Genomic DNA, 27,755 nt, shown 5'->3' with positions numbered 1-27,755 from the left:
TCACCTTAAATACCCAATGCGACTTTGACAAGTCTCATTAAGGGTACAACGATTTGAGCTGTAATAAGGTGGATAATAAAATATTGCTGTTGCATAGTTGCTTCCCTTGTCGGTTCAAGTACAGACAAAATTATGCACTTATGCTGCTTAATATGCTTTCTGCTCACGAAAAATGCTTTAAGGCGTGGATAGAGGACCAGCAAAGGGATTGACAACAGCATGAGCATATTCAAATTGCTTTCGGGCAGTTAATAAAAAGCTTGTAATCAAGAGGGACGGCAGTGGAGATTGGGTGGCAGCAAACTTTTAGCTTCACTCAAGTCACAAACTTGGACATGTCAGGCAAAAAATAAAATAAAAAAATATAAAAAAAAGAGGGGAAATATGCAACTAGGATATGCATGAGCAGCAGCTTATGTACAGCATAGCTCATGAGTTTTGCATGGAGCTGTGCAGTTGATAGTTTGTTGCAGGACGAGATGGAAAAGTATTTGGAAAAGGAGCTGGCGGCTCCTGGCACTTATCCGAGTGCACAAAGCAGCTAAGCAAAACACTCGTTGCAGCCAACTTAAGGCTAATTTAAGTGACTGAATCTGTATCTATCCGAGTGAGTGGTTGTGAGTGTGGCATGTGCCAGGGTGTGTGTGTGTGTGTGCAGAGTGCGTGTCTCTCGCTCAGAAGGACTCTCCAAGGAACTGCTCCGACTTTTACCTGGTCCAAAGTATCCCGGGTTAAGCTGCTCGCCTGCCTTTTCCGTTCGGCTTGCCATCATCAATGAAAATGCTCGTAAATTATGCAAGTCTAGGAAAATAAGCTGCACTCAAGTGCGTATCCTTCCTCGCCTTTGCAGTCATTCCTCCCGTGTTCTTAGCCTGCACTTTGCAACGGGGCTGAACGGGGCGTATGCGTGATATAAAATTAAATTACATAACGGCCACGTAACGTTGACGCCTGTAAACAGCGTTGGGCAAACAATTTTTATTTATATCTTTATTTTTAATCTCCCCTGTGATTGATTACTCTTTAAAATTACTACTTCAAATGTAGGACTTTAATGTGAAAGTTAAAAGAGCTGTAATGAAATTGTAAATTAAGAAATTTTAGCAGCAATTTGACGGTGCCGTGTTCTTATGATTTAGCAAGTGCTTGGAACTCAACTGTACTCTGGGATTGTCGGAAAAAGCAATGTTGGGTCGATCTAGACGGATTCATTCGGAAATGATTTTTTTTTCCAGATGACCGTTGTTGTGTGTTTTCGGTATATAAATAATTATTTATTATTATTATTTATTGTCCTATAGCTCTTGCATGGTCGTATAAGTTTTTCTGTGAAATTCGGACGATGTATCAGTAAATGAACCGTAATAATCATTAAATAGTAAATTATATTTCACCACTAATGTAACATCATAATTAAAGTTGTCACTGAGGATCCTTGTCTTAACTTCACCCAAACCAACTTTTTAAATTATACATTTGTCGTAGAGATGTGCAATCATTACAGTTATTAAAATATAAATGTTTATTACCAAGCATAACTTTTTTATTGTTCTCGCTGTTATTCACAAAATGACGGTAAACTTTTTAATAAGGCTGACGTGGTTTGTTCGACTTTAATTAGATCACCTGCCATGATGAAATTTGATTAACGTGGGGAAGTGTGAAATAGCCAACAGTGAACCTGAAAACTCTAAAAAAGAGTAGCAATTTTAAATGCCAGCAAGGACGACTTTAAGCGACGTCACTAGGATCTAAGCAGAAAACCATTGCAGCATGATTCAAAGCGCAAAAAAGGAACTCAAACACAAACGGAAGGCAAAAGGTGCACAAGTTCAGTTCCTAAAGATGCAGAGACCTTCACATATATATGCAAAAGAAGGCGTGACACGGTCGAGCAACCTGAGCCACGTTGAACTCTGGCCCTACTAAACTTGGCCGCCTTTACCTTGGCCGTCAACTTGTCCCGGCGACTTGCTGGCAATTAGTGCGCCTTTCACAGCTCACCTGAGCAGACCTAAAAGCACTGAAACTTTTTCTTCAAATTAATATCTATTTTTATTGTAGTTAAAAATAATTTTTAAAATAAAATCAGGTCAAATTTTGTTATGTTTTCTTTTACGTTTTTTTGTAAATTATGTTATTCATATAATTTATACTATTTTATTTTTTTTGTGCTTTGTAATGCTTTGCTAACAATATTATATGTGCATCTTAAAATTGTACTCCTGAAATATCTTTAGTATATGCAGTATACGGCTTACTAGTTGCTACAAGCTTAACAAATCGAAAGTAATAATCTTTCCCAACGCTTCTGTGTATGAACAGCTCTGTGTGGGCGTGGCCATTTAATTCATTTTCAGGAGCACAAGAAACAGGAAGCAGCGAGCACTGTCGCTTTTGCACACAATTTCTCATTCAGTTCGGAAGTTTCGCACGCTCACAAGTTTGTAATTCTTGGGCTGTTAACAAAGTTCATAAATACTTGAGAAACTTGCTTGGGTATACCAGAACCAAAGGCAGAGTCAAAGGATAAGCGACGGAGCCTGATTTCGCAGGCTCGTAATTGGTATTGTACTTGAATCCGGCTCACAGGTGAGAACAGGTGGAAATGCAGTTCATTATCAGCTGATTGGCGGGTCGAGTGAGTCTCGGAATTTCTCGGTAGTCATTAAGTTCCACAGATATTCGCAGTTCCCTTTATGGCCAGCTAACTATCAGTTTTAATGGCCGTGGCAACTATTTGGTAAGTGCCGTAACCATAAAATCGAATCGGGCATATTGAATACTTAGTTTTATATATAGCTCTGCGTCCGGAGAACAATTTGAAGACCCCCTTCATCGATTTACCCTCATCCGCAGTCGGCAGCACAGCAATTGCAATTGAAAAGCGCGGAGAAAAAGCATTTGGGGGGAACCCCATCCCACCGTTTGCCAATATCAATGAGATCTCCGGAACCCGGACTCAATTCGCTTTGTTGCTCACTCGCCGCTTTAGCCCGGCTCATCCATTTCCTTCTTCCCTCCAGCGAGCATTTGAAATTTTAATTATAAAATATTGCTGGCAAAAGTTCTCAGGTCGGCAACGCTAGACTGTGCTGATGTGTGGGATGTGTGTGTGTATCAAAGGCGATGGCTGGAGGTACAGTGGATACTGCACAAAAGGATGCAGCCAAAAACAAAACAAAAAATTTCACAGAGGCCAGGAAGCCTCTTGGTGCTTTAAATGTATTTTTAAGGTGCAAAAAAGGGTTTACTTTAATTTTTTGTATGGCAAAATATTTTGTGTAGCATTAGGCCGGCATCATTAAATATTTTTTAATTAAATTTTAAATTTTTATATTTAAATTTCCTTCATACATTTCGTTAACTTTTGTTTTTTATTGTTGAGTAATAATTTTTGGATTGTAACAAAATATCGTTTGAAATTGTTTTAGTTTTGTTTTTCATAGTTACTTACAATATTTTAAAGCTGCTTCAAGAGATGTCTCTTTTTTATTACTAAAATTAACAATAATTTTTTAAAGTAAATCTACAATAAAAATTATATTGAAAAGCTTTATATAATATTAGCCTAAATAAATAAATGAATATACATTTGTGTATATATACATTTACTATGTTATTGAAGAGCCGATTAAGAGATATCCGAAGAAGTGGGCTAGGGATGGTTTTTAAATTGTTGGAGTTTTCGTGGACACCTTTGTAAGTTGTTGCTGTCCCGAGTCACCAACTCCGCCTACACTCGTGTCCACGGACCTAGTGGCTTGCCAGCCAACCCACTCGTAGTCACCTTACACACACTGGGTCCATGTCCATTCGTCCTGTCAGAAGTTCGACCTGCAGGCATTCCGTCGATGGTTCGTTATCTGGCATTTGGCATGGGGCTAGATCAATGTGGCGCAGGTGAGTGGCACAGGTGATGCAGTGGCTCTGGTCTGTGCAGGATTGGGGAGGGCGAAGGTGAAGGCGAAAATGGCACGGGGCGTTTGCAGTACTTCAAAATGTAATTGTTTGCGATTTGGAGAGTGTGGCGTATGTCGGGAGTCTTTGCTGGGTATTGGGATGCAGTCAGGCAGTCAAAGGACGGCGAGACTCTTGAGACATTTGAGTGGCCAAATGGGAGAAGCAGGAGCTGGAGCATAGCAGGAGCAGCAATCGGGGGCATAACGATGACAGCAAACGAGCTGCAGTTAAAGCTGCCTTGGGCCAAATCTCCTCTCTCCCATATTCTTCCATTTCTCCAGCATTGTCCCTGTCACTGGCATTGACTTTCTCTTTAGCAACGAGTTTATTTGCAGTCGAAATATGTCCCCAGACGGCAACAATAGCAATTAGTTCATTGTCAATAGTTTGCTCGTTGAAAATTTCAGGACCAGAACGGCAAGGCAAGGACATCATCGACGGGGGAGCCGGCAGATTTAACTAAATTGTAATCGGAATATGCGCATGCAAATGGCATTAGTCTGAACTGAAATGCAAATTACTTTACGGCATGCCAGTCGGAAATTCAGACGAAGGATGCCTAGGACAACTGCCGCGATGATGATGCGGATTCTGGGGAAATAGGATGCATCCAAATTGCCAGCGCTTAAGTGAAGTAAGCTAATTAATTTTGCATTGTGTTCTGACCCTTATGCCACACCCTCCGATCCGGGCCTTTGGACTGCGAATCCTTTGTGCCCCGGATGTTTACTTTTCATTAATTGAGTTGTGCAAAAGTCGTCCATAATTTCCATGCGCCTGTCGCGCCTGCTGGCCATTAAACAATACGCCAATTTCGGAGAAGCTGCCCCTGCACTTTTCCCAACAATTTTCCCAGCTACATCCCATGGCGCCACCCTGTTAATGACGTCGTTGAGTGTCTTGGCGGCAATTCTGCAAACTTTATATTATCGTCGCTGACATGGCCCAAAGAGCATTTACCCAAGGAAAATCCTTTTATTTTCGCCGTAATTTTATGTATTCCCACTGGAAAAGTGGAGTGCGTTCAAGGATCGACTTTGCAGGACATCGATACGTGATTGCTTCGAACTGCTGTGTCCTTTGGGATGCCGATGGCTTAATGCACAATTATCTACTGAAAACTTGTTAATTTTGCATTGTCTCTCGGTAAAGACAACGGAATGACCGGAATGTTCATAATCCAATAATTGTTATTGTTTTGGCATACATGAATTCCTGCAATTTCAATTTCAAGTTCGTGTTTTGCTTAATTACAACTTGTAATTGTCTAATTAAGTCGCTTTAATAGCCTATGTACACTGAATTCCTTGTTATCTTTGAGTGTTGTTTTGTTTCAGTAGAGTATTGAAATTCTATGGCACTTAGATCTAAAAATTAAAATTGGTTTGGTCTATTATAATATATATATAATATATATTTTGTTTAGCTTTTTCATTCAGAAAATAGTTGTTAAAATTATTTGTGTAGAATTTTGTTTCTTAAATTTAAAAAATTTTCAAACTAAACACAGTAACACATTATACAATGAAGACTTTAACTTATTATTTGAAGCGTTGTATTAAAATTTAAGTATAATTAATATTTTTAGTATTTTTAATAAGAACTTAAAATTTCCGTATAAGTGAATATATAATCTCAATTATTCTTGCAGTGATGTTTAAACGTTAGTTTGCTGAAATAGCTCATGTTGCTCGTTATCCTTTCTCTTTGGTTTATCATTTACATTCATCATTATTCAATCGGGTATATCCATTAAAATGAAGCCATGGGCTTGCAATATATGCAATTTCCGATGTCACTTGGGGCACAATTACCTGGAGGGTCAATGGTTCAACTCTGATTTAATTCCTTTGCCCTAACATCTGCCATACAGCGAATTTCTGCTTCATTACGCTCGCAAACAATTTCATTGCGAGTGCGAGGGGATACATTCTATATATAGAATAAGGATCAGAGCAAAGTTCGGGATGCTTTTTTCTTGGATTTTGTTTTTTGCCATTAGATTGGCAAACTAGCAAAAATAGAAGATTGCGGGCTAACTAAAAAAAGGAAAGCAGCAAGCAGAGGGAAAAGAAATGAGCGAAATGGTTTCTACGGCATTTGTGTAACCAAGCATAAAGACGCTCCCGAGCACAAGCAAGTGGGCGGGGCTCAAGCATAAGGGCCCGAGGGCGTGGCAGTGTGCGGAGTGAGGGTGCCTTTGCATTTGGGGGTGGTGTGTTGACGAGGTCGCGCCCAAGACGACAAATTGAGCGAATGGATGACAATTTCGATTTGTGTTGTAAAAACTGCAGTAAACTGCAAAAAAACATCAAGCAATAGAACGGACTGTCAGCGAAGGCAGGGAAAAACGGGTGGAAAACTCAGATACACGCGCAGAAAAAACGAGCTAGATCGGAATAGAAATAGTGGCAGGGGATTGGCCACTCTCGCATGTGCATAAACATTCGCTTGTTATATGTTTAACTTTTTCGTCGGGGCAGAAAAAACATTTTTATGGAGTTTTGTTTTCATTTTATTTGCCATGTTTGTTTATTTTTATTTGCCGCTCGTAGTCATTGGTTGTTTTCCCCTCCCATTTTCCTGCTCCTGCTGGTGTTTCACTATCTCTTCAGCTATTTTTCTTATATTTTGTAAATTTTTTGTTTGCTCTCCTTGTTTCGCCTGCACATTATGCTGTCTTGCGTTGTCCTGGCCATTTCTTCGATATCCTTTTTGTTGTGCGGCGCAACGAGCAAATGAAAAATAAGCTTCGAAAACATTTTGTGCCATTTAAAGAACAACATTTTGTTATTGTCGTCCCCTTGTTTGTCTTATATTACAAGTTTTGGTCACCCGAAATGCTGGACATTCCTGTTTTTGTTGTCCAGTGTCCAATTTGATTTTTATTCGCTTTTTTTGTGGTGTTTTCTGGTTCGTGTTGTGTCATAGATGAAATGAGTTTCTCGGTATTTTCCAGTTGATGTGCTTAATGGTGTTTGCTTTTACAACTTTCTATTTGCCAGTTGTTCTTTGGCCGCATCTTTATGCTAATCTTATACAGATGTGGTCAAGATAATACAAGTGTGGTTTTAAAAATATTTAAGAAATCTAGGAAAGCTCTTGCAGGTAATTTCGATTGTTACCTTGAGAAAATAAATTAAATTACTTATGGTGATAAAAAATTAAAAATATTTTATACTTTGTGACATTATTGGTATATATATTACAGACATTTAAACAAATATTTTGAATACAGGTGCCCATCGAATGAACATATATTTCTAACGATAACAAGAGCTTTAAAATGATCTAAAATGGGGAAAACCAAAGGAGCAGTCTTTTACTCGGCTGCTGCTCATTTGCTTTTAGTGTAATTAAAAATGCAGTCTACAAATCTCTCACCACTTTCTCCGTCTTTCATTTTCCGTTTTCCATTCGCTGCTTACTTTCTTATGCATTTTCCTTTGGGCCCCTCTGCGGCTTGTTGTTGTTAGATGGGAAACCTTTTGGCCGCCACCCTTTCCGCCAGTTTTTCCTTAAAGGCTTTAAGATGCCGCCCTGAAAATGATTTAATTCACCGCAGTCCGCAATTAAACGCAAGGCGAGGGTAGAGAGTGCAACACTAATTGCATTTTTTTCACGCCTTTTTCTGTTGATAAAGGGATTTGGTTTTCCTCGGCGCCTGCAACTGATTTCAAGGAGGGCCAAGGATCCAAGGGGGTGTGGCATAAACTTAATTAAGCCCCAATGCCAAATGCCTACGGATGTGTGGGCGGTGGGCGTCGAATGTGTTGTGTGTGGTTCAGCATCTTTAATAAAACGTGGCCGAGAAGTCAACTTGGCCGCAGGTAATGAAAATCCCAATGACAATTTTTAGTTGCCGCCATGAAAACATTTCAATTGCGGTTCCATGCGGCGTCGGAAGTCGTTGCGCCTGATTGCCAGGAATGGCCAGGATCTGGCAGGACAACAGCTAAAAGCGAAGCGGATAAAGTCAATTCAAGTAAATGCCCACCATGCTATGGTTTCACTTCACTTCTCCGCACTTTCTCACTGAAAGAAACCTATTGAACACGGATTTCTTATTGCAATGTAAAACAAAAAGTCTTAACAGTTAAGGTTTTGCTATAGTAATTTAAAGAGAAACTAAGGTAGATATTTGGCTTGCTCATTTAATTTTGTAATAGAATTAAGAATTATTAATAAATATTTTCGGTCAAACAAACCAAAACGAACCTTTATATATTTCGTATTTAAATATATAGATTATTTTTACTGTACTTCATCAGTAAAAATAAACCAAATATTTGGCACTTATTAAAAACGTCCTTTGTTCTAGACTTTGAAATAGACTTTTTCTTCAGTTTTTTTAATCTCATTTAGCCAGTAATTACAATAGACAGTATTGTTGTTTTTTCCTTCGGTCCAAGACTTTCTATTTTTCAGCACTTTACTCTTTTCTTTTGTTGAAAAAAAAAACATAGGGGAAATTCTCCTGCAGCATTAAATCACTCTGGTTGTGTTGGGAAAGTGGAATATTTAGATAGATTTGGCACATCCCGCCACAAGGACAAACTCGGCTTCATTAGCTGCATTCGCTGAAGAAATTCGCTGGCAAGGCATATTGCGTGCAATCTCAGCATCTCCGTGTGTCAGCATCTCAGCATTCCATCCTGCAGGGCCCAATTTCTCTATTTTTCCCACAGGAAGCTTTTGCGTGAGCGTGTGAGGCTTAAATAAATAATGGTCGTATATATTGCACTTTGATGCAGACCAGATCGACTCTCGATGAATGCTATTTTTTCGATTTTCCTAAAGACGCTTAATTTTCATTTGGTCCCGTGCCCTTTCTGCGGGCTTTCCCGCCTTCCATGTACATATAGACCCTTTGCCCACAGTTGCATTAAAAACAATAAATGTGCAAAGTTGAGCGACGCTGAAACGCTCGTAAAATGGAGCAAGCTAGACAAGAAGCCAGCCAGGATGTGCCAGTATGCTTCGCTGGCTACCCCTTTTCCAGTTTTTCCCACCCTCGGGGGTTTTCCGAGCCCAACCCCAGCCCCCCCACCGTCACGGTCATTGCAAATTAATGGCCTTCAAAGTGGTTAAGCAGCAGGAGATGCAGTTCGCTGGACGCTCGCCGTTTGTTGGCTGCCCATCGAGTCCACAAAGGAGTGCCGTCGGAGGATTTTATGAGTTTCCACGGTGAAATAAGAAATTTTGCACAAAATAATATTACCCGAAAAGGAGGCAGCGGCAGCAGAAGCGGCAGCTCCTCTGCCTTCGGTTGCCTTTTTCCGTGTTGCCATTAAGTGCAAAAGGATTTTCATTCTTATGCGCATCCTGTGCATAATACAGCAGCCTCTGCACACGCAAAACTCATTGTGTCTGTGAGTGTATCTTCCTGGAACTGTTTGTCTGTGTGTGTGTGGGCTGGCAAGGATATGCCAATTTATTGCACACACGAGTGCATTAGAGTGCCAGAGTCCTTGCCATTCCCCTCTATATATATTTCTCCCGTTTCGCCCTCTGTCTCTTTCGCACACCCTCAGTCCGTCCCTTTCGCTGGGCCAAAGTTTTTGTGTTCATTTGGCGATTGCGGCTGCTGCATGTCTGGCAGAAATTACTTAATCCTTGTGGTTTTCTGGAGCTGCAAGTGCATTCTGTGACCATTTCCCTCAATCCTGCATTCCCTTCCTCCCCCTCCCCATCCCCTTCACCCGCCATTACATTCGCCCATTAAAGCAATTGTAATTGGCATTTGTTGTTATTTAAGCATTCTGGCGAAATTCATTCAATTTGCTACCCTTTAAAGACAAGATGTCCACATGTTCTGTGAGTTTCAACTGACCCTATGGAGTGGGGTATACTACGCCTTATTTTCCTGGCTTTTATTCCCCCCTTTTTTTCCTGTTGCCAATCGCCTCTGCTGACTGCCCCGTCTTGGCGCCTTTAAATATTTGCCAGAGCCATTGCCAGGACCTAGCTCCTGCTGCTGCTGCCGGCACTTTATTGCCCCCTGAGATAAACTGGATCCTTTCATCCTCCTTCAGCCTTCATACACGGAAAAACATGATTGATCGTTTTCATAATTTTATAGAATATATAAACAAATTAAATAAAACCAGATATATCTCTTCCAAAGAAAGTTGTAGAAGTAAATACCTATCAATTCAAATTGCCTTTGAATAAATATTAAAATATTTTTGACTCAATATTGAAAACTAAATGTAACTTCAAGAATACATTTTGATTAACTTATTACTTAATGTATACTCACACATATTTTACAAATTAAGTGTTGTCAATTTTAAAAATTCGAAAATGTTTTAAAAAATATCAATCTTATTGTTATATAAGATTATAAAATTAAAGATGTGCTATTTTTAAATCAAAGAGAAAAAATTCGTTTTGCGTGTCTGAAAGCCTGTATTTCTACAATTCATATTTTTGCGCACTTTCTAGATTTCTTTCTGTGCACGAGTGCAGTGGTTCCGTCTCAGAGCTCAGTTGCAGGATGCTAAATACAAATAAATTATCGTTTAAAAGTCTTTTTACGCTCCTCGTTGGTGTTGATGTTCCTGGCCCGCAACTCTGATCCCTCATTTTTACATGATGGAGTCGGGAAAGCCCTGTCCACTGGTACGTTTTAAATACATACAATACCCTCTGATTTTGTGGACGTTAAAAATATATATTTTGGTTAAATATTTTAGATTTCTGGTAATTTGTAAATTAGAGTAAACATTCCTAAAAGAATAAAAAACAAGACAGAATATTTAGTCAATTAGGAACCAAACTTTTTTAAATTTATTTAGTCAAATAGTATCCGAAACAAAAATATAACAATAAAATACCAATAAATTACCCAACCCAAATATAAGCCATTTTCTTTATATTTACATAACTTTAAAATTAAATAAGATTACCTTGGTTTTTTTAAGGAAACTGAATTAAGTTTTTTTTATTTCAGCTGACACACGTCTTCAGAAATCCTCATCTTCTTATCAAAGGTGAAAAGCTTTTAAAAATGCTTGGAAAATAAACACAAAATGATACAAATTCGTTAGGTAATTCATTTTTGTATGAGCCAGCTGCCTTGTTCTATGTTTGGCAGCTAAATAAATAGATTGGAGTACCCCTTTAAGTGAAAATGGCTCTAAAGTAAATACTATCAGACAAATTAGCAATACTGTGATTTTTGTAGAGATTCTGCCTGATTGAAAGACTTTTTTATGTATTATAAAAAATAAAATTAAAACCTAATGAATGGTGTGCTTCTATAAGACATCTTGGAAATAAAACAGACTTTAATGGTTGCTAAATAACTAAAATTTTCAACAAGCAAATGGAACAAGAACACTTTTAATATATGTAAAGTAGACTTATGAAGCTAGAACCTAAGTATAAGCACTTTTCGAAATGCTAGGGGCTTAACTTTGTTGCCCAATGTCGGCAAGTGGAGGTGAATGGTGTTGCTGGTGCTGTGGGCTGGCCCCTCCAATGCCACAAACTTGCGTATGCAAAGAACGATTGCAATCGAATTCATCGAATTCGATTCAAAAGCGCAATGAAAACGAGACTGACGATTCGATGGGGGGCGCGGCGATGAATGCCTCTGTGGGCGTGGCGCAGATAGCTGATATGCCCAAAGGCATGCGAGGCATTTGCCTCAAAAGGCAGCACAAAGACCAACAAAAAAATAAGTGAAACAATAAAGCGCAATGCGAACCAAAAAAAGGGGGCCCTACAGCATATTTAACGGCACTTTTGCGGTTATATGAGGGCGTGAAAGAGTTGGGGGCGTGGCTGAAAACAAGGACAAAACGCGAAAATAATAAATTTGTTTGTTTGCTTTTTTATTGACGAAGATTTCATTGTGTTCTTATAATTCGATTGCACACTTAAAGGCTATTTACAGGATTCGCTTGCCTAGTCCTAAGTTAAATTCTCCTCGACTTTATTCTGTGACATTTATTACAATAATACATAAATATTACATTGATTTAGTTTGTAAATTCTCACGTGCATTTCAGTTGCTTAGAGCTACAAAAATGGTTAACAAACAAAAGCAAAAAAAAAGGCAATCAAAACCGGAAACAAGGCGTCAATGGCGTCGCCGCCATTTTGTAGCGCGCCGACTTCCGTGCGCCATATTGAAATGTCAGCGGTGTGAAGAGTCGCGCTGCGGTCATCGTCATCGCGATTGCCACCAGCAGCAGATGTTGCACTTGTGCACTCCGAGTGGCAACTGAAAAAAGAGATAGAGAGAGCGGGAGAGAGATGAAAAGGTGTGGGGTAGTGGGTTACACTTTTATTAATTTGCGTTAAAAATTGTCCAAATACGAGACCGCGACCGGACTGTCAGTCCGTGTGGAAACGTATTTATTTTTAATTAGCGGCCGCTGACATTGCGGTCAAGTGCATTAAAATCAATGGTGGAAAAGACTGAATAAACACTAAAAATACACGAAACATTTTCAGGTCATTTCAAATTGGAATTAAAAAAAAAATTAGCATTCTTAGCATAAGCAAATTTAAGAGTATTTTAAGTTTACCGTTTTTTATTTTCGATAATTTATTTGTTAGTTTATTTTGGTAAAAATATTTTGTTTAAAAAAAAATATAGAAAGAAAAAGTTAATGTAATAAGGTTTTGATAAGACTTTGAGCTAAGAAATATTTAAATAGTTTTTCGATAACAATACTCAGAAAGAAAAATTCTTAATTTGGATGGCTAAGCGACAAACCTACCATATATGGTACTTTTATTTAAAAAGAATTACCTTGGACACTACATTAGCCGGCTTCATCGACCTAGGTATTTTAAAAAGGTAATTTGTCTTAAAATTAATAAAAATTTCCTAAACTTAGCAATTTTTTTTTCCTTGTGGTGGATTTATTTTATGTTCTTATATTTTTTGATACTTAGAGTAATGATTCTTATATCTATTTTATTTGCATGCTAAAAGTTTTATTTAATTCATCTAGATTAATCAAATTTGCAGAATTTGCAGAAACTTACCGGATCTTGAGTTGATCAGCTTCTGGTTCTTCTGGTCGATTTCGTCCCGGAAGAGCTGGGCGAACATGCTTCCCTCGCGCTGAAGATGAGGAAACCGATCGACCTCTGCCACACAACGCAGTTCAAGGCCAAGTCGGGCCGGTGAGATTGTCCTCTTTTGCTGGATCAGCTTTTGCAATTGCAACTGATGGAAGCGCGGTTCGTTGGCGTAGAAATTAAGCTGAGAAATAATGCGACGCATGCTGTATCCATGGGCCACGATCGTGGTCTCAATGCTGGGCAGAAGATCCACGAGGGATACCTACAAAATAAGGCGTGTTAAGTCATTAACAGAGCGACTGTGGTGAGTTTTCCTTACCTGTATCCCGTTGACATACCAAGTGATCCTAGTGAACAGGCTGGAAAAGTCTGTGCTGCAGTTGACCTGCACGAAGTCATCGAAGCGGTATGTCGAGTGAAAACTGCTTATTAGTGGATTGTTCTGGGGTAGTGCTAAAAAAAATACAATTTTATTAGTTCAAATACTACAAAAATCATATCTCATCGTCATTATCTTCGAAGTTTTCTTTATTTGCTATCAGAAGTTACCATAATACAATATAAAATCTTGAATGTATCTTCTATTTGTAGTTTTTTTTATTAAAGAAAATGGGTATTCAAGCATGAATTAAAAAGCAAACATGCCTAACTAGCCGGAACAATGTTGAGTAAAGTTGCTAGGGCAAGTGACTGCAGTATTCTTGGAGTTAAAGGAGCCCACTCACATATGCGTGAGCGCGAGACAGATGACTTTTTCCCTGGCTGAGTGCATTCCAGCTCTCAGTTACGTCCTTAGCTAATTTTAAACGCACATTACACATGCAAATGGTGCACCTTATTTGCTCCGGTTTTTCTTTTGCGTTTGGTCCTTTTTTCTGCTTTTCTGTTGTTGTTTGTTTTACCCAACTTCTCTATTTGCTTTTGATAAATTTTTAAAAATATTTTAGCAACAGTAGCGCCGGGGAAAAGCAGCAGAGCCCGAGGCATGACTGCCCCGCATCTACAAGATATTTGTTTTATATCAGCGGAAAAATAGATGATCATAAAACACATGCAGAGAAACATCCTGTGGGGCAAAAGTAAAAGCGAAAATAGGAGGAAGGCGAAACGCACATGCTGCGAGGGAAAAAGAGGAGGAGGAAAAGCGGAGGCACTGGCTGTGGCGGAGCTTTTCATTTTAGCGATATCCTTTTTAAGCATAAAGTGCTGCCGTAAATCACAGAAGCGAAAACACACACATAGCTGTAAGGAGGAGCAGGAAGGGTGCTCTGTGTATGTGTGTGTGCGCGGATGCGAATCACATGCATCTCCTGGTTACATTTTATGAACGCGCGCTGTTCCTCTCGCAAGCACATCCTGAATGGCTGGCTGCCTCGCTTTCTGCTGCCTCTCAGCTTATCCTGTGCGTGTGCAACACCAGCATCCACCCACTCCCGCTGACAACCCCCCACCCAACCACCCACTGCCCCACTGCAGAAGCAGCCACTTTGCCAGCTCGTCATATATGCAAACGGCCCGCCGTGTTTCTTGCAGTTTTCTTTCCCCGTTGTTTACTATTAAAATATCACGGAAATTACACATTTTACTCTGTTTATGCTGTGCAGCAGCAAAGGGAACACAGTGGGAATACGCGAACGGCGAAGTGCACCGGGACACATTTTTAATATGGTAATTTGACAATACCATTTTCAATAATTTTAAATATTAATTTATTCCTCTACATTGATAAATTATAATAATTTGTATTGGTAATCTTTAAATAAATTGTGTTTTATAGTAAATTCAAATAGAATATAGCTAAAGCGGAAAACTCTTATAAATTATGTAAGAGGTATTTGGGTATATGATGTTTAAAAATCAAGAATTAAAATCCTAAATAAAAAAAAAACAATCGACGAGCGTGAATTTTATGTTGATTCTAGACCATTTAAACTACAATGTTTGATTTTTTTTCCAGTGCTCTTAATGTTTTTCTGCCTTTGCATCACGCCCCCACAGATAGTTAGCCCCCACGTGCTTGGTGTTGGTGATGGTGTGGCACTGGCCCTACCCACTGGCCCACATCCGTTAATTTAAGACTAACAATTGCAATTGCATTTCATTACTCAAGCTCCACGCCCACTTTCGACCCTGGCTATCCCGACTCACCTTCGACGGTCATGTTGGCATCCCGTGCAGTTAGCTGAAAGTGGGGAGCATCGCCGGACACTTCGCACCTGTAGACGCCCGACGACTTGACGCCCAATAAATTGAGCTCCACGCGACAGGAGGATTCGTTGCACTCGTTGCCGTCATCGATCAGCTGCACGCCCTCCACCGCGAACGGGATGTAGGTGGGCGGGGTGAGGGGCGAGTATCTGCGAAGATTGCGTGATTAATGCACCTTTTATATGGCTGCAGTGGTGTCCAAAATAGGCGGGTAATTAAATAATGAAGTTAAAGTCCTGGATCTCGAAATGTAATATAGATTATTTATTATTATTTGTTTGTTTTAACAAAATAGTTAATGTGAATTTTTGCACAACATCATTTTATTTCCCTATTAATACTTTAATCTATGAAAATCATTCTGTTTGTAAATTACGCTGAAGTCCTATTTTTTATTTAATATCCGAATCAAACTTAAAAATGTCATTAAAGTTAAAAAATAACCGTATATCAGTTAAAAATAGCCAAGCTGACAGCACTTTATATAGTGGCAGTTGCGGCGAGCTGGCAAAGTGGCCGCAAATTGCAAAGAACCACCGCTCCCTTCCTTTCGAAAGCCAACTGATAATCTGCAGATGTGTGTCGTAGGCTTGGGTTAAAAGCTTTCAAAGCCATCAACGCAAACCGGCCAGGAAATGGAGAAATCGTTTCTCTTTTTCGCCACTCGCAGACAAGTGGCTTACATGCACTCAACCTTAACTGATTGCCAATGTGGGTTCGACGTCGGGAAAACCGGGAAGAGTGGGCGCATGGATCGGTGAAAAAAGGGGGAAAAATGGCCAGGAACTAAGAGCTGAGGGCAGCCCTTTAATTTGTTTTGTATTGTGGATTGATGCTCATTAATCCCACAAATGCCTCAAAACATGTAAAAAGCGGAATCCACAACAAAAAGTGTTCAAGTGGAAAACTTGTCCAACGCACCCACACACACACATACCCACAGAGGCCAAGTGGTTTCTCCTACTACAAAAAGCCACATAAATAAAATCCAGGCGAAGGCAAAAAAATCGTAGCCTACTTTTGTGAGCTGCTGTAGTGTTGATAAGTCGCTTCGAGCGCTACTTGTTAATAGCCATGATAGAAAAATGAGGAGACCAGGGATAGGGGGCGGGGCTACGGGGCTGCGGGGTCTGGGGACCGATTTCGCATTATTTGCGGCTTAGGCGGTAACTGCGGTAGCAAATCAACAAATTTGATAAGCAATATAAACGGCAACCGCCGCCGTCCTATGCTCGTTACAAGGGGATTTGTTTGGGCAGCGGCTGAATAATGCTTGAGTTTCTCTCTTTGGGTTTTTGTTTGGTCCCACACACCATAAAAAGGCAAACTAAAATGCACATAAAATTAATTTTACTAAAGAAAAAAGAGATTCGTTTGCGTTCGGGTGTTAAAGGCAAACAGTAAATTGGCTTTAGTAAATTACATTTTTATTTTTACAGTGAAAATTTGGCCAACTTTGGCCAATTAGTGCCAATGTCAAAACATTCATGATGCCTTGTCAAAGAAGAGGTTTTAGATTTTATTACAAATATTGAATAATAAAAGTTTTTTTAGCTGCTAAAAAATCCTTGAACTGTAAGCCGTTGGCAATTAGTTGCCCTAAAATGCAAAGAAAAGAAAAATGTTGCAAGTTATTTGTGAACTTCTGGCGCTCTTTTCGTTGCACTAGTGTTTGCCTTAATTTGCATTCGGTTGGCAAGTGCAAGTGGAATTGCAATTTGCCTCCAGTTGACTTTTACGTGCTGCTGTCTAATTAAAACTTTCGTTTGCCCCATGGGACTCGCTAACTGACTCGTTCCCTTTCTTCACTTCTGCCAGCTTTATTCGCTGATTTTCTCTGTGCGCGGGAGTTCATATATGTTATGCCCGCTGTTGTCTATGTGCTCTACTCATTTTTAATTAAGCAAAACGGTCTTAGGGCACTGCGGAATTTTAATTTTCACATCCTTGTCGAAGGAGCCGACGATAATAAAGTGTCATCTCGCAACTTGTTGTGGCCAACTTAGGGTCAAATGGCCTTTTAATCATCATATTTGGCCTCGCAAGCCAAACTACTTTATGTGCTCTTTTGGGCAATTAATTTGTTGTTTGTTCTTTGGACCGCTGCAAACGATGTGTGCATAAATACTAAAGGCCGCTTAACGGGCAACTTGTTTGAGAGAACGTTCAATGGGTCCTAGAGTTCTGTTTCGCCAAACATTTAAATTAATTTGCCAACCCAAATTAATTTATTTAATAATTAATTGAACAAGAAAGTCGGCCGGGCCGACAATGAACTTATTTATGGGTGCGTGTGTTTCGCTTGCAGGGATAAGCAATCGGGGGTCAGAGGTCACGGGGACCATGACCCAGATTCCAGTGCATCTGACAGATGCGTGTTGAAATAAGTATCATAAATTATGGGCAGGGAAAGCTGGCCTCAAAATTATCAGGTTCAGCTATAAAAGTATAGCATAATATTTGACTAATGACATCGTTGTATAGTGCTTGTTTGACATACTAAACTGGATTGGTATCTAATTGTTTCGTAATTTCCTTCTCGGAATCAAATGTTAATTAAATTTTATTTTATTGATTTTGGCTAACTTTTCTTATTGAACTTCATTGGACGCATCATTTTAAGGCTTACCCAAAAATAGTCATTTGATGCGCCATATCCATACTTACCTAAAAAACTCCTTTCCGTTTTTGTACCACTTAACCGAATTTAACGTGTGACCACTTATGTCGTAGCTGCAGGATAATGTCACGTTATCACGAAAATCAACAATTTGTGGCACATTGATGTCAGTCACACGTAGACACTGAATGCGCCGCACAACTGGCAGGGTGGAAATGTTTGGATTTTCCGGGGAGGAAAAGAGCAGAACAGAGGGGAGAATGTTAGTCCCATGCAGCGAGATGAAAAACGTCAGATAAAATGATGAGAAATGCCATAAAAATGGTGAATAAAAAAGAATAAATACGAAAAGCTGGCAACGAAATGAAAATGTTTTGCATTCGTCTGCTTTAAATTGAGGCATTAAACCAGTTCCACAGAATCTCGACTCCCTGTCAGAGATTGTGCGGTAATAACAAATTATAATTTTATTCTTTTTTGGAACGAAGAGGGTTCATACTGATTTTATAAATGATAAAGGAGTGGCGAGTATATAGAAAACTTATTGGGAAGATCAATATTCTTTCTCGATTTGGTTAAAAAAATGTTTAGTCTGTTTGTTTTATTAGATAAGTAAATAAAATTAATACATAAATTATATATTTTTTTGCTGTTTACAGGCATGCGTTATTTAAAGTTATTCCGTAAAGTATATCATTTATTTTTAACGAAGCTTATGATTTTTCAATTTTTTTTTATTAAAAAGGAATTTCTGCAGATTAATTCCTTACATTACAGAACAAATTATCATATCCATAAATAATATAAAAGTGAAAATCCAAAATACATAAAATTAACTTAAGGAAGGATTATTTTATCAAAATAGTATAACTTCTCAGATCTTAAAGGTTTTTGACTTTTTTAACAAAAAAAAATAATATATGTTATTTAAAACATATTCATTTTTTTCAGTTTACTATATTTCTACAGATAATAATTCACGTTTTTCCCGCTTATTCTCAACTTGATTCATTGTTGTAAATTGAAAAACACTCTTAATCGCTGCTCTGCATTTTAAGCTTATCAAAAGTAAAGTGAAAACGGCACAAATTAAAGCTTGGCAAAAGGGGGAGGAGAATGCGAACAAGACCAACCGACGCACAACTCCTAATTGAATGAACTTGTAGAAATGCTGAGCACTAAAACTCAGACAGAGTTTTCCAGCAACAAAAACACACTAAACGCTGCCACCAACAACAACAATAGCAATAACAGCAATAAACCGCGCCCTGGTTTTTACAATTTGCAGAACGCTTTTAAGTGCAAACAGACAGAGCGAGAGTAAAAGGCGAAAAAAGGGAAAATGCTGGAAAAAATGGTTAATATCATTAGCTGCAATGGGTTTTTGTTGCTGCCGCTGTTGCCGCGGTGTTTTCCAGCTCCCTATATTGCGCTAAATGCCGAAGTTGCTGCTGAGTAAAATTTCCATAATCTTGGCCAAGTCAGTAGCAGCAGTTGAAGCTGCAACTGCAACTGGAGCAGACTGCCGCATGATAAGCAAGAAATCCGCGAGATGTCGCCAAGTGGAAGCCAACAACTTGTGCATAATTTTCTCAAATCGCATTAGGTAACAGCAGCAGCAACAGCAATGGTAACGGCAACGGCAAAAGAACCATCAGCAACAGCAACACTACAAGCACAAGCTACATCAACATCAGCAGCAGCAACAGTTGCAATTGCAACACTCGTGAATTTAATTTGTCGCAGTTTACAGTTGAAATAACTTGCAAGGATGTCAAAAGTTGCGATTGCCAAAGGCACCACGAGCAGAGTATTTATTTTCGGCGAGGAAAAACTCTTTGAGTTGAATGCAGCAGCTGGAAAATGGGAAACCAGGCCTGACAAACTTGTTTAAACTTTCAATAGACAAACAGACAAAAGTGCCTGCCTGATTCTGATTCCGATTCTGATTCGGATTCGCATTCTGACTCTGATTCTGAGTTCAGTCTGACATGAGTCCTTTGAAGCATGTCAAAGCAGCCGACGAACAACAACAGGAGCAACAGCAGCAAAACCAGCAACAAGGACGACAATGGCAAACACATTTGCAAATGGCAGCGGCAACCGCAGCTTAATGACAGCCGTAGAGGAAAAGTAAATGGAAAACTTCACCTGCGCGACTAAAAGACAGGACACAACTGTTGTTTGCGGTTGCGTGTGTGTCTGAGTCTGTGTCCGTATCTGTGTGTGAGCGCCGAGGCTGCCTGCTTGTATATGTAAATAATAAAAATAAGTACATCAAATACAGACAAACGAAACTTTTTTACACGGCAATCAACGCACTTGAGTGAACTTTGCTGCCTAACAACCAAAACCAGGAGAAGAACCAGTGGCTCAGACTCAGACTGAAGGCGAAACCGAGTCGAAGGAACAGCCACTACATTAATTTTCTGTTGTTTCTATAAACCACTCTGAGAAAATGATGCAAAGAGTCAGAAACAATCGCTTAAGATTTGTATTCAGTTGAATTAAAACTCGAATCAAGGGAAATTTAAAATGTAGACTACAATTCTCATCTAATATTTGATAGATTTCATTTATGATCTATGCTAAAGCTATCAGTGTAAACATACACCTCTTAGTTGAATGTACCAGAAAATGTAATTTAAATACGGTATAAAGTTATTAAACTTAATATTTTAAATAAACTTTTAAAAAGTCAAAAAAATATTTGTCAAACGGTATGCAACATTATAAGCAATGTAGTCGTATCTTTATCTAATGTTTCATGAAACCAACTCCTTCTTTGAATTTAAATTTGATGTCAATTTAATTGCATTAAAGTCTCTTTAAGGAGCGGAGCTCATATTTATGTACAAAATTGAAATCTGTTTGTGCATGATTTTCCTTAGTGCAGTGCTTGTCTGGCGCAGCTGTTCGCCGGTGGCCCACGCATCTCCGCAAACAAATAAGACGTATTCCCGGTCGGCTCCAATGAAAGTCAAGGGCCAAAAGCAGTTCAATAAGCTTTTCTGCTCCCAAGGCTTTGAGGCCGCTTTAATAGGGTCTGCAGGATCCGAATAGTTAGGAAAATACGAAATGTATTTTCCCTATACTTACCCGCCTGAGATCAAATCCGCTTTAAGCATTTGCCGCCAAACGAACGATAAACGCTCGAACAGACAAATCTGCAGTAAAGCAAGGGAAAAGTAAGCAGCCCAAGGAGCCGGAAATCGAGGGGCCAGGCTTCTATAATTTGCATACAAATGCGGAGCCAACAACGACAAGTGGGACATTGGGTTCTGGGCGCCAGTTTGGTTCGAGGTGGGAGATTGTTTTAGTTTGGCTCTGGGCTGTGCTGCTGCGGCAGTCAAACACAAATAAAGATGCTAATCTCAGCAAAGCGCAGGGGCTTCAATAAAAAATACAAAAAAAAAAACAAGAGGAACGTCGAGCAGCTAAACGAGCAACACGAGCGGGCCAAGTTGGCCAGAAAAAAGCTTGGCCAAAAAGCATGGTCGAGATTCCCCAGCTGATGCGTTGCTCTGTTGTTTTTGGCTTCTGTTTCCCTGTTTTTGTCCAAATCCCATTTGGTATGCAGCTGCAAACGCGTGAAAGTTTAAACTTGATTTGAGAGACTCCAGCTTCGGCTGCAACTTGAAGTTTAGATATGGCAAGCGGCTTTGTCAGACTCTTGGCCACATGGCATGAGAGTCACCCACACACATGCAATTTCTCGGGGCGGAGAAGTGTAATTTTTGTATGCAAACATGGCAGAGACATCGCATCGTTTACTCAGCCTTCGGAGGCGAATGGGAAACGCACACTTACTAAAATTGAAGACACTTATAAAATCGGCAATTTGTTTAAATAAACTTTATGGCACTTGGGGCCGGAGACGCTACTCTACACTCGACTCCTCATCGAGCGCCCTGTTGTAGCCAAATATTTATTTTCGTAGCTGTTTGCTGTGAATTTTAGGAGTGTCTATAAATTTTAGAAAAGTGCAAATAAAATATAGCGAGCAAGAGACTTCCTTGCCACAGTTTTTACTCAGTGGGATAAATCCTTTAAGGCGTACTCCGGGTTGAAATTGTCGCATTTATGTTTGGTTTATGCAAATGCCCTGCCATCGCAGTCGAGTGTCGTGACATTTGTCAATGTCTGTGTCTATGTCCTTGTCCTTGCCATTTGAGGTTCCTCAAACAATGGATGAACTCGTTAAAAAGGATACTCTGCACATCGTTTGACATTTTGTTGGCATTCTTTTTTGGTAATGAATATGATTTGCTATTGCACATTTGAATATCTAAAAATCGTTCATTAAACGGATAAATAGAATAATAGGGATATTCAACTGGAATTTAATTTTAACGAGCACAGAAAAATCGCTTCGCAACTTAATTGGAACGGTTGGAAGTTACTACACATTTTTTAAACATAAAATTAATATTGCCTAACGTATATAAAGTATTTCCTGAAATTGATTTAAATCAGTTTGGTTTTTTATGTATATTTCGGTTGAATATTAAACATTCTATTTTGAAGAGATGCCAGAAAAACGATGACAAAGCTTTCCTTGGGTTCTTGAAAACGATGTTTCCATTTTTACCGTAAGCACTATCCGACATGTAGCCCGAGCAACAAAGAAACCTCACCGCAGTGAAGAATAATACTGCTTATCTCTAACAGACGCATTTAAGGTAATTGAAATTATTATTTTTATTTCGATGCCAAGTTCTGGCAGTCTCGGTTAATTTTGCCTTTCATTGGGCTATAATTAAAAGTGTATTTAAAACAATTTCGGTGGCATAAAATTAACATAAATTAATGCGGTCGAGGTCGGGTCAGAAGAGAATATCGGACGGGTCGGAAGGTTGCGACACCCAAACAAACACATTTATTGCTATGCTAATTTCGTGTTCGGGTCACAGAGTAGCCAAATGCACAAAAGCGGCAACCGGAAACGGAAATGCCTAAATGGCTATGCCTTGTGCTCCTGTGTGTGTGTGTGTGTGCAAGTGTGCGAGAGCCACAAAGTTGCCGACATCGTGGACTTTGTCGTAAAAAAGGTTTGCGGCGGCTTGCCAAAGGATTAAAAGCAAAATCCAATAAAATAAAAACTTTTAAATATTTTCATTATTACGGTCGTGGCCAAGGAGTCCCGTGGCCAGGACTTTAACTTACCCAGCAGCATGTGCACGCCGAGCTGCAGCAGCCAACGGCCAAGGTCCATGGTGGCCAGTCGCCTTTAAAGTCCCCAGCTGATTTCGATCCTGGTCCCCGGCCACATGGAACAATATCGCTGGACGTCGGAGGACGAGGCGGGCAGAAAAGCGGCAACTTTGCTCTCTTTGGCCAAACTCAATGGCCGGCCATATTTTCTATTAGTCCAAACTTTCGGGCGCAAAACTTTTTCTACTCTATGCGCCACTTCTCATGATTACATCGTTGTCCATCTACATAGATATAGTTTCGATATCGATAAATGCCATTGACAGGTCAGCGGGCCAATGAGCTAGAAAAATAAATGGAGAATCCTTGTTAGCAAAAAGAATTATTTTGTTTTAAGGTTATTAAATTTGAAAACTTTTTTGGCGTCAAAGCACAAAAAGCATTCATCGCCGAACATCTGTGCACAGGGAGAAATTTAGAGAATTTTAAAATAGTTTGGAAATAATAGAAAATTCAATGCTTCTATTTTTTAAGTTAAAAAGACATAATACTGAAATATACATTTTGATTAGTTATTGTAGTAGTTTATATTTTTTGAGCAAAACACACATATATATAACACATATTTTGCTCAGTGCATCTGGGAATTCTTCTCTCACCCGCACTTTTCTGACTTTGGTAAAGTTTCAGTTTGCGTTTTTTATGAAATTTTTTTTGGATATTTTTTTTGTTTTCATTCTGTGTGGCCCCTGCATTTGTTTATTGTCATTGTCAGCGTTATTTAAACGTTGACAGTTTCACTGAGGTCCAACAGAGGGAAAAGCGAAAAAAAAATACTCAAAAATACAGCAGACAACTTTGTCTGCCTCGGAAGCCAAAAATTACCATAGCTGGCCGAGGTCCAGGCAAATCTCAAAGTCTTGGAAACAGACATCCTGACCTCGGCTGGAGGCTTCGGGCTTTGTGACACAAAGTCTTTTAATGCTCTAATCAAATTGTGGGTTTTTTTTTTGTGAGCTTCCCCCTTGTTAATGTTGTTCTTATTGTTGCTGATGCTGTTCTCGTTGTTTTGGTTTTATTGACGCGTTTATTAAAATTACCGTGGCAAAGTTTTTCCTGCAGAGCGGCACTTTATTTTTTAAAAAACAGACAGACAGGATGCTGCGATGGTTGCTCGCAGCTAAAAAAATTCGTTAAATTTGCAGGCGGCCAAGGAATTTGAGTGAACAAATTACAATTGTGATTGGACCAGACAGGAAAGCAAAAACTGCAAAGTATTATAAATTTCATTATTATGGCTAAATTTGAATCAATAACACTGCCCACTTTTGTAATAAATTAATTTATAGGCGAGCGAACAAAAGAGTAAGGTAAAGTCTGTGAATTTGATGTTATTTCCATCCATTATATAATAATATAAAAAACCCCTAAAAAAACAAGCTGTTAATCAACTCTTTAGTGTGCTTTTTCGGCTGCTTTCGATCTAAAAAGCAGTCGGAGCATAAACAACAAATTGTTTAAGAGAATTGGTAAATGGTAAATTGGTAAAAAAATAGAGTATATCTTTTTTTTTTTTGAGACAAAGGAAGTCAAAATTAATATTCAAAGCTTAACGTTTGTTTTATTTCAGCTGTAATTCGTTATCTACAATTTTTGGCTGAGTAAGCAAACAAATTCATTGTCGAATCAGTAAGCGAATTAGTATTGTTCTATCCCTGAGACGAGTTTGTTGATTGAATTATTTCTATGCTATTGCTGATTGACAAGATCTTGTTGTGCAAAATAATAAAATATTTGGACTGGATTTTGATTTACAGTTCCGTAAGGCAAGAATGCTAGTCAAACATGCACATGACAGATATCCAGAGGAAATCAAGGACTATGGCAAATGCACAAAAATTCTTTTCACATGTTAGAGACACAACAATCAAAATGACTGCATTGAATCTCGAGTATTTGACTTGATTGTTGCAAAAGGAGACTTGGATTATGCAATTAGAGAAATGCTTTGTGCTGACTTGCTGCTAAGTAATGGCACTTCTTCCCGAGGCTCTCAGATATCGAAATTCGTCTGTCTACCAAATCTAATTTAAATATCAAATTAATGGCAATACACTCGTAGATTCGTACATCTTCATATTCATTACCATTTCCATTGGCAGTTGCAGTTGTTTGGCATATCAATTTGCCCTCAATTTGGTGTGCATTACCATGGCGTATTCGCAACATGTTTCCCTTCGACGGAGAAAATGTCAAGAACTCACTCACACATACGCGTCCGCATAACCCTAAATGGAGCACACACACACACACACACACAGGCACTCACGGAGAGAGTGGGAGAGTGATAGTGACTTAAACAGCTCTGCTTGAAGCTGAGTTAATTACTTAATGGCAATGTAATGTATACACATACATAATTAACAAACATTTCATTGACTAGCTTAAATGACACACATGCACACCACACATGCCTTCTTTTTCCCGCATACATACCCCTCTCCTTCACTCCGGCTGTCTAAAATCTGCACATGATTTCCGAAATATATATGTGCTTTTCAGCCTGTCACTGCAGATGCATTTTCTATTTTGCCATATAGCTCTATTTGCATAAATCCATAACTTCACTGAATGTGCGTGCAAATTTAGGTGTACTTTGTAACTTTTATTTAAATGAATGGGCTGAGGAACGCTAGTTTTCAGTTTTGGGTTCCGGTTTCCGCCGACTAACAACATCAGCTGAAATGCACCGCTTCGATCGACAGCGTTTTCCCTTCGTACCGCTAAGGACAAAAGTTGCCGTGAAACTGACACCGGCCTGCGGATTCTGGATTCGGGATTCCGCCACGGATTCTGAGCAACTCTTTCATGCCATGGAAATAATTTCGCTTTACCACCGCCGATGCAGCTTCGTTTTCGCTCGGGAAACCCGCAGAGAAGTGCTCATTTGAAGAGAAATAGTGTCCTGTACGGAAAGAGAAATAAGATGCCGATGTCTTAGGGCGCGGTATATCTCTTGGATTTTCTCTTGCTCCTGCTGGTTTCTCAATTTTTGGGATGCTGTCTCTGTTAGTTTGTAGCCTTGTAGCCAATGTTAATGTCCATTAATGTTCGGCTAACAGAGTGGAGACTTTTAAACATTGGAAACAGGAAGTTGTAACATGAAATGTTAAGTCTCGTATAATGCTTTTATTTTACAGACGATAGATGAAATGCTAAGCGAATTCTTACTATTAGCTTAGTAATTTAAAACTTGGTATATCTAAATTGGTTAGAATGAGTAAACAAATTTTAGTTTTGTTAACTAATTATAAGTTTTTAATGGTGTCGGACAGTCCAAAATGCTGTTTTAAAAATGTGTTTGACTAAGTAAAAGGGTTTTTTTGTATGCTGAAGTAGGTACGCCGTATATATTTTGTTTTCAACAGAGAGTTTCAAAGAAAATGTGTAAAAAAAAGAATAAATGTTTTTAAGCAACATTTTGGTTTTATATTTAGGTGAGGTTTTGAGTCCAATAACGAGAATGTCCCTTAAGCCCAATCTGTAACTGCTTAGTGCTGCATTAACCCGCGGCGGCCTTGTGCACCGGAGTATACAATTGAAAACTACATTTGCCACCCAATCCTGGCGATGTGGCGGCCAAATCCTATTAGCCACTTGCCAGTCCTTGTCGTTCTTGGCCGCTTTTTGGCCGGCAGACATGGCGCAATGCATCCTGCAGCTTAAGCCGCAGCTGCAGTTGCAACGACGCTCAAAAAGAAATAGAATTTCGCCGGCAAGCCGCTTAGTTTCTTATCGATTTCATTTGTTGTGCCTGAAAAGGGCTGGTTGCGGGGCTTTTGAGGGGAACAAATGGCAAATGGCTGCAGTTATCATTCACTCGCAGAGTTGCAGCTGCTGCTGCTCTTGGCAAGGCCAAATCGGGGTTATCTCATCCTGTTCGCGATTCTGCAGCTGAAGTCTCTGCAGCTGTCAGCCTCGCTGATGTTAATGTTGTGCTGTGGTTTGTTGTTTTCCTGTCATCCTGACAAAACACACTGCCTCTGTTGCACACACTGAAGGAAAATCAAATGTTTTTCATTCTTTTCATTACATTAATTAAGATAAACTAACAGAACAATTAAATTTTTAATTTTAAATATGTCATGAGATTTTATGTATATCGTATACGAATAATGTATCCAAAATAGTCCCATCCTTAGAGTTTTCAAAAATGTGTCCAAAAACTTGTCGACTCATAAAGCTGAGCCTTGTAAATAAGTTTCATAGTAGAGTTGCACTTATTTAAACAGAAACAGGAACGATCTCCTTTTTTAGTGCAACAAAATTTGTCACTCATTATGCTGTCAGAAAATAAATGGGCTACGTACCACCCCATAATGCACTCCATTTCCACTTAATGGGTTGCAAGTTGATGGTTAAATGAAATTGTGTTAAAAATAAATTCGACTCAAATCAATTCAAATGCATTTTCCAGACTGTTCGGCTGGCAATAATTAATTTTTGTAAATGGACGTCACAGCCGTTGGTAGCTTGTTAAAAATTAATAAAGCTTATGGGCTTAATGAGCTCAATGGGCGTGGTAGGTGGAGTGCCACGCCTCTCGCCGTCCGGCCGAATTAAGCTGATTTAATATTCAAGTATTTATTGAATATATTTCGCACACTTTGCCGCCAACTTACATTGCCATAAACTGAACTGAAAATTTTCAAGCATATTTATTTAATTCCAGGCATTATCGTCGCCTGTCCTCTACGGGGATTTG

At 39.2% G+C, this 27,755-nt stretch overlaps 1 protein-coding gene across 2 annotated transcripts; it reads right to left on the bottom strand.

The window, feature by feature from the left end:
• Positions 1-11,802: 11,802 nt before the first annotated feature.
• Positions 11,803-25,791, bottom strand: LOC108136993. 2 transcript variants are annotated; one of them, XM_017258488.1, is made up of 7 exons: positions 25,487-25,791; positions 23,003-23,333; positions 17,884-18,037; positions 15,157-15,365; positions 13,328-13,461; positions 12,970-13,270; positions 11,803-12,196 (listed from the first exon to the last, which is right to left on the bottom strand). In XM_017258488.1, the coding sequence occupies exons 2-7, from the start codon at positions 23,049-23,051 to the stop codon at positions 12,033-12,035; spliced, it is 1,011 nt and encodes a 336-aa protein (XP_017113977.1). In that variant the 5' UTR covers positions 23,052-23,333; positions 25,487-25,791; the 3' UTR covers positions 11,803-12,032. The 2 variants fall into 2 exon arrangements, with proteins under 2 accessions (XP_017113977.1, XP_017113978.1); XM_017258489.2 differs by lacking the exon at positions 25,487-25,791 and adding an exon at positions 25,138-25,435.
• Positions 25,792-27,755: the final 1,964 nt, after the last annotated feature.

This window comes from Drosophila elegans, unplaced genomic scaffold (genome assembly GCF_018152505.1).
Source record: "Drosophila elegans isolate 14027-0461.03 unplaced genomic scaffold, ASM1815250v1 contig_476, whole genome shotgun sequence".
Taxonomy (NCBI): Eukaryota; Metazoa; Arthropoda; class Insecta; order Diptera; family Drosophilidae; genus Drosophila; species Drosophila elegans.
The sequence above is the reverse complement of the archived record's forward strand: the minus strand, read 5'-3'. Positions and strand labels throughout refer to the sequence as shown.

What these genes read in the sequence shown, in the direction of transcription:
- LOC108136993 (XM_017258488.1), bottom strand. Translation starts at nt 23,051, where the DNA reads ATGGACCTTGGCCGTTGGCTGCTGCAGCTCGGCGTGCACATGCTGCTG. An exon ending in TGCCAACATGACCGTCGAAG is followed by an intron (nt 13,462 to 15,156) that starts GTGAGTCGGGAT and finishes TATTTTTTTTAG; the next exon opens with CACTACCCCAGAACAATCCA. An exon ending in GCTGATCAACTCAAGATCCG is followed by an intron (nt 12,197 to 12,969) that starts GTAAGTTTCTGC and finishes CTCTTTTTTCAG; the next exon opens with TTGCCACTCGGAGTGCACAA.